The following is a 15,884-nucleotide window of genomic DNA, read 5'->3' as shown; positions in this document are numbered from 1 at the left end:
CCCCATGGATACCGTACTGCAACAACCAGCAACTCTGGCTCAGAAGTTTCCCATGAGCCACAAAAACTTAAAATGGTTTGGGGTGTGTGTGCACGTGCACATCAGCTGACAAGAAATGCACAGCTAGACGTACAGAGCATACAATACAGCGACAAAGGAAATAAGTGTTCTGAAGCAGACAAATGGAACCAACATTGCAGTCTGATTCCTCATGTTTTGTAGTTCTACCACATATAAAAGCATAGGAGAGCTACAGCTGAACTTGCCATACCTGGAAAACATTTAACAGCGTCATCAAGAAGCACATGAATTAGCTGTCAAAATGCAGTGCACTGGCGATACATTGGAAATTTAAAACTGTGCTAAAAAATGAGGAAGTTATGTTATCTGTCATCCTGTGCAGTTCATATTTGTGTATATCACAAGGCAACACTAACCAAACTCTAGTCATTAAGATAAACAGGCTTTGCGTCTCAAAGTTATGCACAGCGACGATGGTCTTGTAATCTTTACCACTGCAAAAAATCTATTTTCTAAATCTCTTCTCAAAGGGGGAAACAATCCATCTCCTAATACTATTAGCATCTTAATTTGCACCAAACTGAGACCCTACAGTGTCTCTGCTTTGTTGCTTCCAATTTCTGAACTCATTCATTCCTCACTGAAAAACTCACCTGTAATCTTTTGCATTTTAATCAACTTGACTTTAAAGGTATTTTTATTTCATCCCTTTAGTCACAACTTAATTCTGATCCTTCTGGACAGCATCTCCATCAATTTATCTACTACAATGCACAGTTATGAAATACTGAATCTCTCATTTATAAACAAGAATACAAAATACAATTTGGTAATATTTCTAACTTTATTTTTGAAAGAAAATATACAGAAAATTAACGGTATGACTTCTGGTAGCGGGCACGAGCTCCAGGTCCACCGAACTTCTTGGCCTCACAGCGACGTGGATCAGCAACCAGCAGAGTCCTGTCGTACTGGATGAGAATATCCTTGATTTCTTTTTTGGAGGCTTCATCAACATCTACAGAGAGTAAAAACATCTTCAGAACAATGAACTCTGTATATTAGCCTATGTTCAATAAATTAAATTACTTGTATTTTTTAAATTACGAAACTGTTAATTTTTTGTATCGAACAATGTTTTCTTCGATGCACGTTAAACAACATTTCCAGACATAATTGGAACAAAATTTATCAAAATTATAAAGGGGAAGTTCTTTAATTCTGAATGATGCATATAATTATAGATAGAACTGTAACATTTTAAACAAATTCCTTTATCATGGCATACTATTGTTACTTCAACTGTGTGACACTTTTATGTGGTTCTTCAGGTTATACATTATTTCACTACATTACACAATGTGATGCAATATATGGTTAAACCACAGAGAAAGAAAAAAACAGACTGCTCCAGTATAACATGCGAAGTACTACAGAGCAGATGTAATAAAATAGATCTGTTGCAGTAAGTCAGACTAGACTATTAGTAGAAAAATTTTACAAATTAACTGTGACCCATGGAAAAATAAGCTTTGCAATATACTGAAGTTACATAGCAATTTTGAAAAATAAAACTCACATTTCTGATAATAGGCAACCAAAGCTTTAGAAATGGCTTGACGAATAGCTGTTTTAAAAAAGAAAAAAGGAAGTTAAAGAGAGCATAGAATGTAAGAACACTAGGTTAAATAATATCTAGGGAAGAAAACTTAGACAAAATTATACATTGATGAACATAAACAACAATAACATCTTTTCTTGCTAGTATGAAAATCTACATGTATAAAACAAAGATTGAAGTACAAAAATTTTCATTTGTAACAACATATACTAGAGGAAGAATTCCATCTGCCTAATTTTTATTTTTGATCACAAATTAGACATTATTAAAATGTTTCTGAAAAAGGGGAACAAAGGCAGAAAATATAATTATTTTTCATTATAAAACAGAGGACTGCCCTAAATTAACCTGTTTTAAACATTTAACTAATCAACTGCAAGTAGGCAATTAAAAACATTCAGAAGAATACACCAAACCTTCTGAACATGACTTCAGAGGTTGCTGCATGCCTAATGTTATACACTATTTACACTAAAAAAATAAACTATTGGTCCCAAGAAACAACCACCTCAAAACTAGTTTTTTGTTAACAACAGTGTACACTTTACACCAATAAAATATTGCCTAATAAACTTGTACTACAGAAAGGTTCTGAAGTCAAGATTAGTTAATGTACTAAACAAAATTTACTTTTGTTTACCAATTAAAACAATACATTATCCGTTCAAGTGCTACCTCCAATATTAATTTCTTTTTTAAAAGGTCATGAAGCTGGTATATATGGCAATATTAAGTAGGAATGCAACTATCAACTTTTGTGCTAATCAATTATTTCAGTTAGTCCATTCTTTAAAAAAAAAAAAAACGCTGTATTTGTGCAAAAGTGCAAGATGATGTTTATTCCTTGCACAATACTATCCTTCATAATATTGGGACAAGAGATCTCTAAAATTATATATGCCAAAAAGTGTGCATGGTAACAAGTCTTGTTACTTTACTACCTTTAAGGTCTAGCCTAAGGCCGGGTTTATATTTACCATGACGCATGCACCTGTGGACACTACTGCTATGCAAGCACTGTACTGTTTATACAGTGGAACCTCGGTTCACGAACGTCTTGGTACACGTACAAATCGGTTTACGACCAAAAAGTTCGGCAAACTTTTGCCTCGGATCACGACCACACACTCGGTATATGAACAAGCCAGTTTCCCTTTCGGTTAATACATGTTCAGTCTCTCCCTGTGCATTTCCTGTGCAGCGAGCAAAAGAGCACGACACACACACGGTAGCACGAGAGAGACACACACACACAGGCAATGAGAGAGAGAGAGCTGGACGCATAAGGTAGGAAGGCAGTTAAATCAAGCCCAGTGCATTCTTTTGTTTTCACTTCTGTTTACAGCAATCGGTTCGTTGCGTGCATTGTTGCAATGTTACTTTTCTTGATGGTTTATCAAATTACGGATTTTTTCAAATGTTCATTTTTTTCCCTGTGCTTAAAACTCATTTAAAAAAAAAAAAAAAAAGTTTTTTTAGCTAGCGGTTGGTAGCACTATAGCTCAAACTATTGCAGTGTTAGTTTTCTCTGTTGTTCAAGGTTTTCTCAGTGTTATTCAATGTTTTTACATTTAGTTTACTATTACCCTGTGCATTCTATGGTTTACATAACTATATTTGTGCTTAAAAACAAAAAAAAAAATATATATATATATATTTACATACAGTTCGTATGGTCTGGAACGGATTAATTGTATTTACATACAATCCTATGGGGGAAATTGCTTCGGTTCACGACCAGAGTTTTGGAACGAATTATGGTCGTGAACCGAGGTTCCACTGTACTTGTGTGCATACTTTATTTAAATCTGGAAGATTTCACCAGGTGGCAGTGCGAGATATCATCGCAGTGAGAACAGGTTTGGCTTCACTGTGTTGTGCATTATCTGAAACACCCATTAAATCCTGAAGACACCTTGCCACAATATCTCAAATGGATGTTTAATGATTAAATCCATCAATCCAGGGAGGTGCCCATTCCAGCTAGCATGCATGCATGCATGGATAGATGGATGGATAGATAGACAGATAGATAGTTTATTAATCCCAAGGGGATTAACGAGGCAAACAATCCTTGGACGGGGCATCAGCTCATCGTAAGGTTCAAGGCCTCTATTCCCACTAATTGGGGGATTAAAAAAATGACGTTGACTCATATATGGAGGAAAAAGTTAGACATTACTGCTGTATTGTTTCCAAGTGTTGCTTAGGGGAGATACCACCATAACTCCAGACTTTTTTAGGTGCTCCCACATTACAATGATACTCCAGTACCAAGACAGCTAATTTTTTTACAGATCTTGGAAGACACAGATTTCTTACTAGATGTGAAGATGAAATATACTTCATACTTTTAAAGTTATTTGGTCTTCTACCCTCCACCATATTTACTTTCTCCAGCTCTACCATGTCTCAGAACCTGTTCACAATGGTTTTCATCCAATAAGGGCAGATATTTGTCTCCAATTTGGTATTTTTTCCACACTACACCAGCATTTTCAACCAACAAAATCTAATACTTTTGAAAACGCCAGCATGGTGTTTTCAGTGTGGACAGACGAAAATTAAGATTTTTGAAAACAAAACCCCATCGCACTCTGGTTAGTTTGTTCTTATTATGTGGTTCTTCCCTGACTGGATATTGTTCATTATGTCATCTTATTAACTAACTGGTCAACCTTTTGGGGAAAAAAATAAAAACACTATTCCAACGTAACGGGCATAAAGAACTTGCCTTCCATGGTGAAGGTGTTGCTTAACATCCATTTTGTGTGATTTTTAGAAGTGGCTACTCACGCTGCCAAGACTGAGTCACCAGTTGTACGTGTGCTCAAACTGCACAAACATACATTTTTGGGACGACTGACATACCATGACATGGGTGCTCACAATACACATGTACAATGCATACTTATTACAGTCGCTGCACAATGAATTTTGGAATATCTGATGGCGACATCAGAAATCAGCTTGTGACACTGGTTATACTATGACAGCTGAATGAAATTCTCGACATTGTAGAAATTTTTCCGGACATGCGACAGCCCAATTGCAAGATGCTTCCTATCAGGCAACTGCCCACTACAACCACTCTCTCATACTGCATGTGAAACTGAAATTCAGGCCAACTCAAACATGAGGTGATGACTACAAATTGAGGTAAAATTGTGCCAAAAATCATAGTGTATATCCAGTAAAAGATGTCTATGCTACATGCATGCCCAATGTAAGGGAATGATTACATCCTATGGGTTTTCAATTGTTTTACTATGGAAAAGAATAATTTTGTAAACAATGAGAAAATGTTATCATTTGGGTTACAAAAATGCCATTTTTAAATCAAAACGTAGTAGTGCAGACATGGGCTTAAAATGTCATTAAAATTGGCCAATGAAGTGGCATCCACAGTATGCAATATGCAACTAGTCCATAAAAAAAAATTAGTAAAAAAATAGTTTTATTATTGAAATTATCAATTAGCTGTTGCAGCTTGAATATCAATGATTTAGAAATTATAGATAAAACTGACAGCAATGTAAAAAAAGAAAAATTAAAGCTTTTGAAGAAAATTAAAAAGATCTCACCATAGACTTGAGCCACATGACCACCACCTTTCACACGAACTCTTATATCGACACCAGCAAAGCGCTCTTTGCCCAAAAGCAGCACAGGCTCAAGGAGCTGTTAAAAATTAATATTTCACATGAATTTCCACAAAATTTAAGCCAAGTCATATTAAGTTATATTAAATTACTTGCATTAACAGAATAATTTACTATTATCACAAAGTTAACTTACACCACTAAACATTTCATCATCTTACTAAATGCAGTATTGTATAATAAAAAAAAATTAAAAACAAACATTGCAATGAATCTAGGAAATAACTTTAGGAGAAAACAATTAAAAAGGACACACTTTACCTTGTACTGGAGAGTTCTTGGTTCAATTGTTTCTAATGGTCTGCCATTTACTTTGATCAAGCCATTTCCCCTTTTGCAATGTGCCACAGCTGTTGCAGTTTTCTAAAGAGACAAGGTAGTATTTGCAAGTGAGGAAATTTAAATCAAATGAAATACTGCTGTGCAATACATAAACCAAAAAAATATACCATGGATAAAATCAATGGTATAGTGTAGCTCTACAATCTATATTTTGCTTGCAAAAAAAAGTTTGATTGTCTAATGTCATAAAGTAGTATATATGCTATTTTTGTACAATTAAGACTAATAGTCATACACAGACTTGCAGCTCCATTTGGGATTGGCCATGGTTATCTATCAAATTGGCCGTATGTCGGTTACAAAATGTACAGGTTACTGCAACTGAGTCAATGTGGAGATAGTGCGAGTCACTGGTAGGTATACTTTAACTGCCAGAATGGTGCAACACAAACCAATCAAGTCTCTGCATCTGCATTTTGGGTCCATATGTCCAATATTCAATGCTGTGTGTGTGTGTGTGTGAGAGAGAGAATTGGAGATCTGCTTCTTCACCTGACTACCATTCAAACGCACAGCACTGCAGGAATGACAACTTCCTTCTTGACATTTAACCAAAAGCTTTCAGGAAGAAACAGTTAATATTTTAGCAACAAAATGCACACAGTTTGCATGTTTTGGCCATACAAATGGATACAGGACATGTGGATTATGCAACACGAGTTACGTGAGAATTTTTCTTTTTTTCCTCCATGAATGTTTTTCTACTTTGTGTGGTACTGTCCAGCCTTGATTGACGCTGCTGAGTTGGGATGTTTAATATTTAATTTCGCCAGGAAAATAAGTTATTAAAAATTCTTGGCCACCACTATAAATTTCATGGGGTAATATTAAAACAAAATAACAATTAATAATAATAATCACTTTTGGGAAAACCGAAAATAGTGCAAGCCACATGGAGCAGCACCGACAAACAAACCTTAAAGGGCCCTCCAAGAGTCACAACACAATACATGACCTTGTGAAATAATTAAGCAAAAGATCATAAACTGCAGCTGGTTTTGGCAATTTCTACAACATTACTGTTTTCCTATGACTCTTGGTCACAAGTAGTAATTGCCTCAAGTCTGTCTGACTGTATTTAAGAACTTTTCAAAATCAGCTCATTTACTTGTGAATAACCGATAAAGACCTAATTTTAATATTTTAAATTGGACATAGGATTTCAAACATTTTAAATCAATCACTTTAGTTACAGATGCACTAGTCAAGACTTTTGAGGCCTGTTCCAAAAAACAGTACTTTTAATGGGAAATCAGATGGTATGAATCTGATTTTATGTCAACCCTATTACAGTGTGCCACATGAACTATTCAAGCAGACCCTGTAAGAATTACGGTTCTATTAAGTTCAATAAGTGTAACTTGTATAAAAGACAAGATTACTTGCATCACACAAAAACACACCTCATAATATACGAAATATTAAGTTGTAGCTCTGTAGTTTTAGAACTACAGCATCTTCTTTGAAATCAGTTGTATCTGAAAAAGTATAATTTGCCACTAGTACATACATACTGTATATGCATCCTACCATTCGTTTACTTTGATGCCACTTGTATTTTACAGAAGCCAATTACACTTAAAATACCAAAAGTAATTTTAGAAAACTCATTAGCTTCCCTACCTTACCCTAAAGCACATTATTAAAGATATTCCCCTAAATTCCAACAGCAGTTACAACGATCCACCCGCAAATCAGCAGAATCTGTGTTAAACATTCTCTAACTTATTCACCTTGTTGTTAAGTGCACAACCCGTGACAAGCCAATGACAAACATGTTAGCCACAGCACATATTCACTCTAATTTCTTGAGTGCAAACTCCAACACTACTGAGAGATGGATTTAAATCTCACTCCATTCAATTTCTGCATGTTTTTATCCCAAACTACTCAAAGGTTTCTTTTTAATTTGCTCACGTTTACTGTAGGTTAAGATGACAGACCACTTCAAAACTGACCTGATGAGAATGATAGAAGCTGTATGTGAATGTGTCCTGCAACAGAAGGTCCGAAGCCGAGCTTGGGTTTTTCCATGGCTTTTTATTAATACCTGCCCCACCCCCCCATGAAAACGACTATTATATTTTTCCTTCTTTTGACACAGAAGACAGTGAAATCACCATTTACACTGCTAGCTTTCACCTGTTCAAGGAGATGGAGGATTTTCTACATTATCCAATCCCTAACTACGGACGCACCTTGTCCTATCTTTTGACCCTGATGCGTCATATGTTTATTTTCAGTTTTGTCATAATTAATGTATGGTGTTAAATCAAAATTGAAACTCCAATCTGCCACTAAGCAAAATGCAAGACATCCATTTTGCTTTTAGTAATGACACACAATCTATGGGCATGAATTAAAATGCAATATGCTTTTTTTTAATGTGCTTTGTTAATCCCTGAGGGGAAAACTTTTCTATTGGATTTTACACTGGCACAAAAATTGTATGCCATGAAAAACAATCACTTGGTTAAGTTTTTTATTATAACAGGATAAAACCATACCAAAATGGAATGCATCATGTGCATATGAACTTCAGATTAGTTAATGCTGTGAATTGCTATTAATTTTGGCACATTCAATCTTCACATAAACCAACACATAAAAGCAATTGTAACAACAGATTCAGTAAAGGACATAAAAAAGTGTCATCATAGTGTTGTCCAATTTAAAACAATTGGGTTTCCTAAGAAAGAAAATCTGCATCTGCCCCTTCCTACAGATTTGGTTCATGTTAAGATCAAATTTTAGTCTGTTGTCAATGATTGTCCATAGATAGCAGTTGTAATCTACCACCCTCACGGTCTTCCCTATAGTTAATATTAATATATGTACTTCTATTTGTAATTATGAAACAACTTTACAGGAAATTTTTTCAATGCAAAGAATTTCTGTATGCTATAGTAACCACTCACAGGACCACATTTTAAAATACGTAACTATATATGGTATTAACAATTATAGATAGAAAATAATTTACTTGTACACAGGGGGAAATCTGGCTTTTCACAGTTGCTCATCTGTCTACCTTTTCTTAAAATTCAAATACAGTCCCCAAGGAATAGGCTGCAATAAGATTAATGATTTGTCAATCACAATTTTGGTCTTCTTTCCAAAATACATAAAGTTTAGAAAATAGGCAGCTGGGGGAAATTTGGCTTTTTACAAAAGGTCTTCAAATAAACACATAAATAGGTAGATAAGTAGGTAAAAAAATATACATACACTTTGGTCTGAACACACACTAGAAAGACTATAAAGCAAGAAAATTCAAAAGAAAGAAAAATTTTGACTTGGCTGTCACATTCGCAGTGAGGCATTATGCAAACATATTGCAGGCATAAAGGAGCCCCAGTACTGTTTCTTGACTTGAACTGAGTAATTTGTTGGCTGACAGTCCTCAGTGTTACTGTATCAGATGGAGGATGTGAAGAATTGTTCATAATGGCACACAGTTTTGTGTAAATTCTCTCCTTTGCTACAAACTTCAGGAAGCTCAGAGTGCATCCTACAACTGAGCCTGCCCTTTAAATTAGCTTACTGATTCGGCGGGCCTCTCTTGAAGTGATGTTACTAGCCCAGAACACCACAGCATAGAAAAATTACATTGGGCATCACACAGAGCTAGAGAAGATGTGAAAATTGTCACTTCCCACATTAAAGGAATGCAGTCCCTTAAGGAAAATGAACCTGCTCTGTTCTCTCATACAGTTCCACGGTGTTCCAAGACTAGACCAACCTGTGATTAATGTGGATACCCAAGTGCAGAGTGAGCCAAAATTAAGTACCATATTTCTCAAGGTCACTGCGCAAGGTAGAGGCAGACAAGTGGGTTGGGGTCCTTTGATAGGTGATCCCTTCTAGGTTTCGGTGGGCAGCATGTCTTGGTCCAGTGCACATCGTACTTTTGTTGTCAAAGTGTTCTTCAAAAACAACGAATCCATGATCACTATGCAACGCACGTTCCGAATGCACTTCAGCATTTCTCCTAACAATGACGCCCCAAATTGGAAAACAATTCTTCAGTGGGTGGCTAAATTTAGACAGGCGGGTACAACATTGGATGGAAAATCTCCATACTGTCCTCGTACTGTACGATCGCCTGAAAACATCCAAGCTGTAAGGGCATCAATTTTGCAGTCTCCTAGACATTCAGCACTCAAACATGCTCCTGCCTTAGGCATTTCCAACATGTCTTTGAGGAGGATTTCGCACAAGGACCTTAATTTTCCCTCATACAAAATGATAGTAGTGCAGGAACTCACTGAGAGAGACAGAGCGGTAGAGTGTTGTGCGTAAACATTCTGCAAACCGTTCACCGAGATGACATCATCATGTACAGCGACGAGACACATTTCCATTTGAATTGTTGCGTAAATAATCAAGACTTTCGCTATTGGGCTGAAACCAACTCTCGTGAACTTCACCAGAGACCCCTGCACAATGAAGATGCTACTGTGTGGTGCGCCGTTGCAAAATTTGGCATTGTAGGCCCTAACTTTTTGAAGGAGGGGGGAGCAACGGTCACTGTCAATTCAGAATGTTACACTGAAATGCTAGACAACTTCTTGCGGCACCAACTGGAAGAAATGGATGTGGTGGATGCCTGGTTTCAACGGGATGGAACAGCTCATAAGACACAGAGAACCATGCAAGTTCTGTGGGAGATGTTTCCAGGGAAGCTGATCTCCCTGCTCGGCGATGTCAGGTGGCCTTCACGTTCACCTGATCTCGCTCTGCGATTTCTTCTTGTGGGGCTATCTGAAGTCAAAGGTATACACATACCGACCTCAAAGCCTTGCAAGCCCTCTATTTGCCATAGAATCACAACCATTCAGAAATCGTCTTTAAGAGTGTATCGCTAATGATGGCCACCACCTTGAAGATATCATTTTTAAAACGCAGCAAAAAAAAAAAAAAAATCTTGTAAACCCCTTTCTTGCATCGTAATGAAATGTACTTTACCTTGTAGCGTTTTTGTTGAATAAACGCTTGAAATGTAGTACTTCTTTTTCGCTCACCCTGTACTTGTAGGAGTAGATAACTTCTACAACCACCCCTTGAACAGTGACGGGACAAAGTATCTTTAGTGTGGCTAAAGTCAACAACCAGTTAGTTCCAAGATGAAGACAATTCTCTTAGCACCAAGAAACAAACTTTTCAAACTGACCACTACACTCATCTATAATGAATAATACACATATATATGAACAGATTTTTGTACTTCATTTGTTGATCAGAATATCCATTTTTGAATACATCTTTTATTTCAACAAAACGTAATTCACAGTAAAACTACTTCATACATTTTGATTCTGACAGAAAACTAAATAACCCCAAAAAAAATTTTTTTAATTTATGGTCTCACATAAAATGCCAATAATTACGACTTCACTTAACTATAGCATTATGAATCACTTTACACTACTGCCTAACATTTCTAACCAAAATCTATATGCACATTCTTCATACAATCAAAAATTTTAATACATACAATGTCAGCTATATGGAACACAAAAAGACTAAAAAGGTTTTGCAAACGACTGTGGTGTCGTGGTTCTAGAAGACCTGAACAACGCAAATATCTCGAGTCATGGATGGGCATAAATTCCGTATCATGGGTAAATGAATCAAAATAATTTAAAATCACTGACGGGAACCAAAATTAACATTTACTGGTCACGTTAAACATGTATTTATTAATTTACTGTAGATTCCTTTGTAATCAAGACAAAAACGTAAACAAGCAGCAATCACAGGGAAAAAAAGTCATTGTTTTTTTTCCTTATCGATAAATTTTAGCTTAAAAGGTGAAGTATCAACCAGGAAAGTCAGTGCTGTATGGTCTTGATAGCTACAGAAAGCAATTGGGTTCGTGAAGTGGTACAGACTGAGTTATCAATGACACGTTTGTGTCGTAATTCAGTAGAGTAGGCCCAATGTTTAAGGTGAAAAAGGTTTCCCTGTAAACACTATGTTTACCGATTATCTACAGCAAAGGCCGAAGCATACAAACACTGCAATCCTTGTAAGTTTAAACATTAAATCTACAAGAATTTCAGCCTTAATGCGATTTGTGATATTTCTCGCCAACGGAACTAACAAGAAACAAATGCATATGTAGGCCTCAACAATTAAATCATACGATGAAATGAGTATCAAAGCATAACGAGGTACAAAATTGGGCCAAACCTTGAAAATACCTCACACAGATAAGAAAACAGATGACAATTACATTATTAGAGTTGTTATTATCTAAGCGTTAACAGTCCCGCGGCTACTAAAGGCGACCGATAGTCGTACACGTGGAATGAAATCAGCAAATTTACTCACTTTGCGTCCAAACACTTGGACAGACTGCAAAGGACCCTTGGCTGGCATGTTTCTGTAACACAAAAATAGAATATGGAAATGGTTATGCCAGTCCTGCGCTATATAAAAATCAAGTAATTGCCAAGAGCTCAAATACACACACACCCGTTTCTTTTCGGAAGCTGCAGGAAAGAGCGAGCGGGTTTCCCAGCGTCAAACTCACGGGTTGAATTGCGACACTTTCTGAACGCTTTACGGCATAGAGGAGGAGCGATTCAAACTTCCTTTACGCTACGTAATACGTAGTAATCCCGCTACATGTCTGCGTGTACTTAACGCAGGCAACGGGTATTTCTATGTTTTACATCGTGAAAGAACTTGGTGGTGTTGAAATTCAATTGTAGAGCTTAAGACGCGAGCAGAAGTGGGTTATGCTGTAAATGTGGTAGTACGTAAAAACTAGGTATTAAAAATTTTCCCACGCTTCTTTTTATAGTGTTGATTCATGTGTGGCTTATTCATTGTCCAGTATTCATTCATCGTCCAGTGTGGCTTATTAATTACCGTAATTCACATTTTCACGATGTAAGCAAATTCAGGAATGTTATTCGGTTCATGTGTCATTTATAATGATGAAATTGTATTTTATAATAATTGGGCGACTTTACTTCAATTACTGGCTACCTGCTGAAGACAGGTAATAGAATCATTTTAAAAAATACTTTTGATAATGCTTGCCCAGTGCCACAGACAGGCAGAGTGGCATAGTTGTTAGGTCTTTGAACCGCAGACCCCGAGGTTGTGGGTTTAAATCACATTACTGACACTTTGTGACTATGAGCAAGTCACTTCACCTGCCTCTGCTCCAATCAGAAAAACAAAAGAAATTAACCAACTGTATCTCAGATGTTGTAAATTGCCTTGGATAAGTGTGTCAACCAAATAACTAAATGTGTGCCTAAACACTTAATCCTCATGTAACACAACCTCTCTTGCTTGGCCCCTGATCTCTCAAGCACATTTGCCATAAAACATTCTTCTCAGACTCGTTCATTTTGAGGTGTCTTACGTGCCTCCTGTTCACTTTTTGACTACCAGCAAAGGTAAGGACCCCATTACCTGCTGTGAAAAAGTAATTCATATTCTTGCTAATACTTCCTGTTTTTGAAGGGGACTTGGGTTGTGCCTTGTTGGTATTTAGCAACCTAATGTTACTCGTTTTGTTATTCACTTTGTTGTTGTTGAAATGCTCCATTTTAACTCCTTTTTTATAAAAGTGAAGTAAAAGTCACAATCAGGAATTGAATTTCGCACACCTAACATAGCATGTAATAGTTCCTGCCACTGAGCTGCCAAAGCCAAACTGACCAATTAGATTGCTCAGAGGGACCAAAGGCAAGCTCACACACACACAGTGTTTTATTATACGGAAGTGTGGCGGGAAGTACTCAGTAAATAAAGACGTTTCTTGAGCCATCACTATAAATGAACTCCAACATGGACATCCTTTTTTTACACCAATTCGGTGGAGTCCCACATGCTGTTGTTAATGCAACATGGATGACTGAAGAAATCTAACAGAATAGCTTCCTTTAATCAGCTAGGTTCATTTATGTATAATGACTATGAAGCATTTCAAGTACACCACTAAGCTTACAAATAAATGGTACATTCTAGAACACAGGTGTCAAACTCCGGGCCTGGAGGGCCACAGTGGCTGCAGGTTTTCATTCTAACCCTTTTCCTAATCAGTGACCAATTTTCACTGCTAATTAACTTGTTTTCCCTTCATTTTAATAGCCCTGCTTTTAAGGATTCACTCCTCTGAATTGATTCACTTCTTCATTAAATGGCAGCCAAACAGAAATGAGATGTGAAACGAGCCAACAGATGACCAGCTAACCTGGGGCTTCATACTCCTGCCAATGTCACTCCAACCAGTTCCTTAATGAGAAGCCAATTCTTGCTGTTAATTAAACCAATTACTTAATTCCACGACTTGTTACTATTCTCATTCTGCTACAGCAGACATTTCCAAAACTGTTGACAATCTTTTTTTTTCTAAGAACACCGTTAAGATGTTTTGGTGACCTCGGATATCAGCCTTACTGAGACCTTCACCTTTCTTTATGTTCAGATAATGTGGTTAGCTGGTGATGTGGCAGCTTGTTTTGTGTCTCATTATTGTTTGGCTCATCATTAAGGAAAAAGAAAGAACTAAGGGGTCTGAGTCAAGGTAATTAAAACTAAGGCAAAAGAAGTTAATTAGCAGCAAAAACTGGTCACTAATGAAGAAGATGGTTAGAATGAAAACCTGCGGCCCTCCAGGACTGGAGTTCGACACCCCTGTTCTAGAAACACATCACATGACACACACATTTACATTCACATACCTGCTAGAGTAGAGGTGCCAATCAACATGGTCTTCATATCTTTATGGTATGGTTAGAGTAAGAGAAGAAAATACTTGCAGAGAATGGGAGAACAGTCAAACTTCTCATTGACAGAGATTAGGCTGAGATTAACCCTAGGAAATTAAAATCAAGCTTGTAAATATCCAAGTGAACATAAGTGATGGTGTAGCATCTGTTTACTCATACATATGTATTTGAATTAACGGTGTTTACAAAAGTTGTACCCTATTCAGCAATAACTCTTGCCTTCTGTCAGGTGTTGGCATTATAGACTCTGGACGCCTTCCTTCAGCATTGGATTGATGCTTTGAGTAGGTTAGAAAAACATTTTATAAATGTAAATATTGTTAATATTGTTGGTGGAAGAATTAATTTACATGGAGTTTGGTTACATTATACAAAATGTTGTATTTTGGTACAATACTGCAGTTCCTGTTTTCTTTATGTTTTCTAAATTATACTGCCTAAACAGTTTCTGAATCTGCCTTTTCACTTTTGTTTGTCACACCTTTCTCACTAGTCTTACATCTCATAACATCTTTCAAATGGTTAATCTTGACCATGAGACATGAGTTTACTTATTTGACCTGAGCTACGAGGCTGCTTGTTGGCAGCACTAGCTGAGGTTACATTCCAAGCCTAATGTGCGCACCCAAGCATGCTTTTTTGCTTCATTTGCTCCTCCTTTTCCCCTCACAGAGAATAACACTCCATGAGGCCAGATAGATAGATAGATAGATAGATAGATAGATAGATAGATAGATAGATAGATAGATAGATAGATAGATAGATAGATAGATAGATAGATAGATAGATAGATAGATAGAAATAAAAATTGAAGTATAAACATCCTATGAACAAGTGACACTCTATCCTGCCCCCCTGACTGTCTTCACATATCTCAAGTCCCTTACTATTTGTTAGGGTGTTTTGCCAAATTAATCACTTACAAAGTACAAAAGCACTTAATACATGTCTTTTATCTTTCACTATATCTCTCTGCCTCCCCCTCATCTCTTATGCCCACCTCTTTCTGTCTGTAGACTTTTTTCCTCAGGCTGTAAAGCAGCATTAAACCTCCCTGCCGCAGTTATGTCCAGGTGAGCCCTGGAAACACTTTCAGTCAGGCTGCACTGCTTTTGCTTCAAGGATACCAGGACCCTCTAGTGGCCACTGGTATCACTGCACCTCTAAGTAATCGCTTGCATTTAAAGGACTTATGTCCCTCTGAGACAGCCTCTTAGGTTCCTGACTTAAAGATGCAACTCTGTCCCGTTCCAGTTTTGGGACCATAAGTGAATGCTGCTAGCTAAAGTGCCATAGATTCATGACTGGTCTCCTGCTAATTTTCACTATTAAAAAGGTTAACTTGTTCCTGGTTCTCATTGTTTAGGTCCACATTCTGCTTATCTATGAATTCACACTCTTTCTAAGGTGTGGCTCTATTGCTTTAGCATCATAGAGGAACATTGATCCTTCAAGTGCAGTAATACACTTCCCTTTTGCCCT

General features: G+C 36.9%; 1 protein-coding gene across 1 annotated transcript; it reads right to left on the bottom strand.

Annotated features, from left to right (window-relative positions):
* Positions 1 to 846: 846 nt before the first annotated feature.
* rps16 (ribosomal protein S16) lies at positions 847 to 12,217 on the bottom strand. The gene is made up of 6 exons (XM_028817117.2): positions 12,127 to 12,217; positions 11,983 to 12,034; positions 5,566 to 5,667; positions 5,227 to 5,323; positions 1,601 to 1,648; positions 847 to 1,039 (listed from the first exon to the last, which is right to left on the bottom strand). The coding sequence occupies exons 2-6, from the start codon at positions 12,028 to 12,030 to the stop codon at positions 894 to 896; spliced, it is 441 nt and encodes a 146-aa protein (XP_028672950.1). The 5' UTR covers positions 12,031 to 12,034; positions 12,127 to 12,217; the 3' UTR covers positions 847 to 893.
* Between the last annotated feature and the right edge of the window lie 3,667 nt (positions 12,218 to 15,884).

Source organism: Erpetoichthys calabaricus, chromosome 1, assembly GCF_900747795.2.
Source record: "Erpetoichthys calabaricus chromosome 1, fErpCal1.3, whole genome shotgun sequence".
NCBI lineage: Eukaryota > Metazoa > Chordata > Cladistia > Polypteriformes > Polypteridae > Erpetoichthys > Erpetoichthys calabaricus.
Note: the sequence above shows the minus strand (reverse complement) of the source record. Positions and strands in the feature narration are given on the sequence as shown.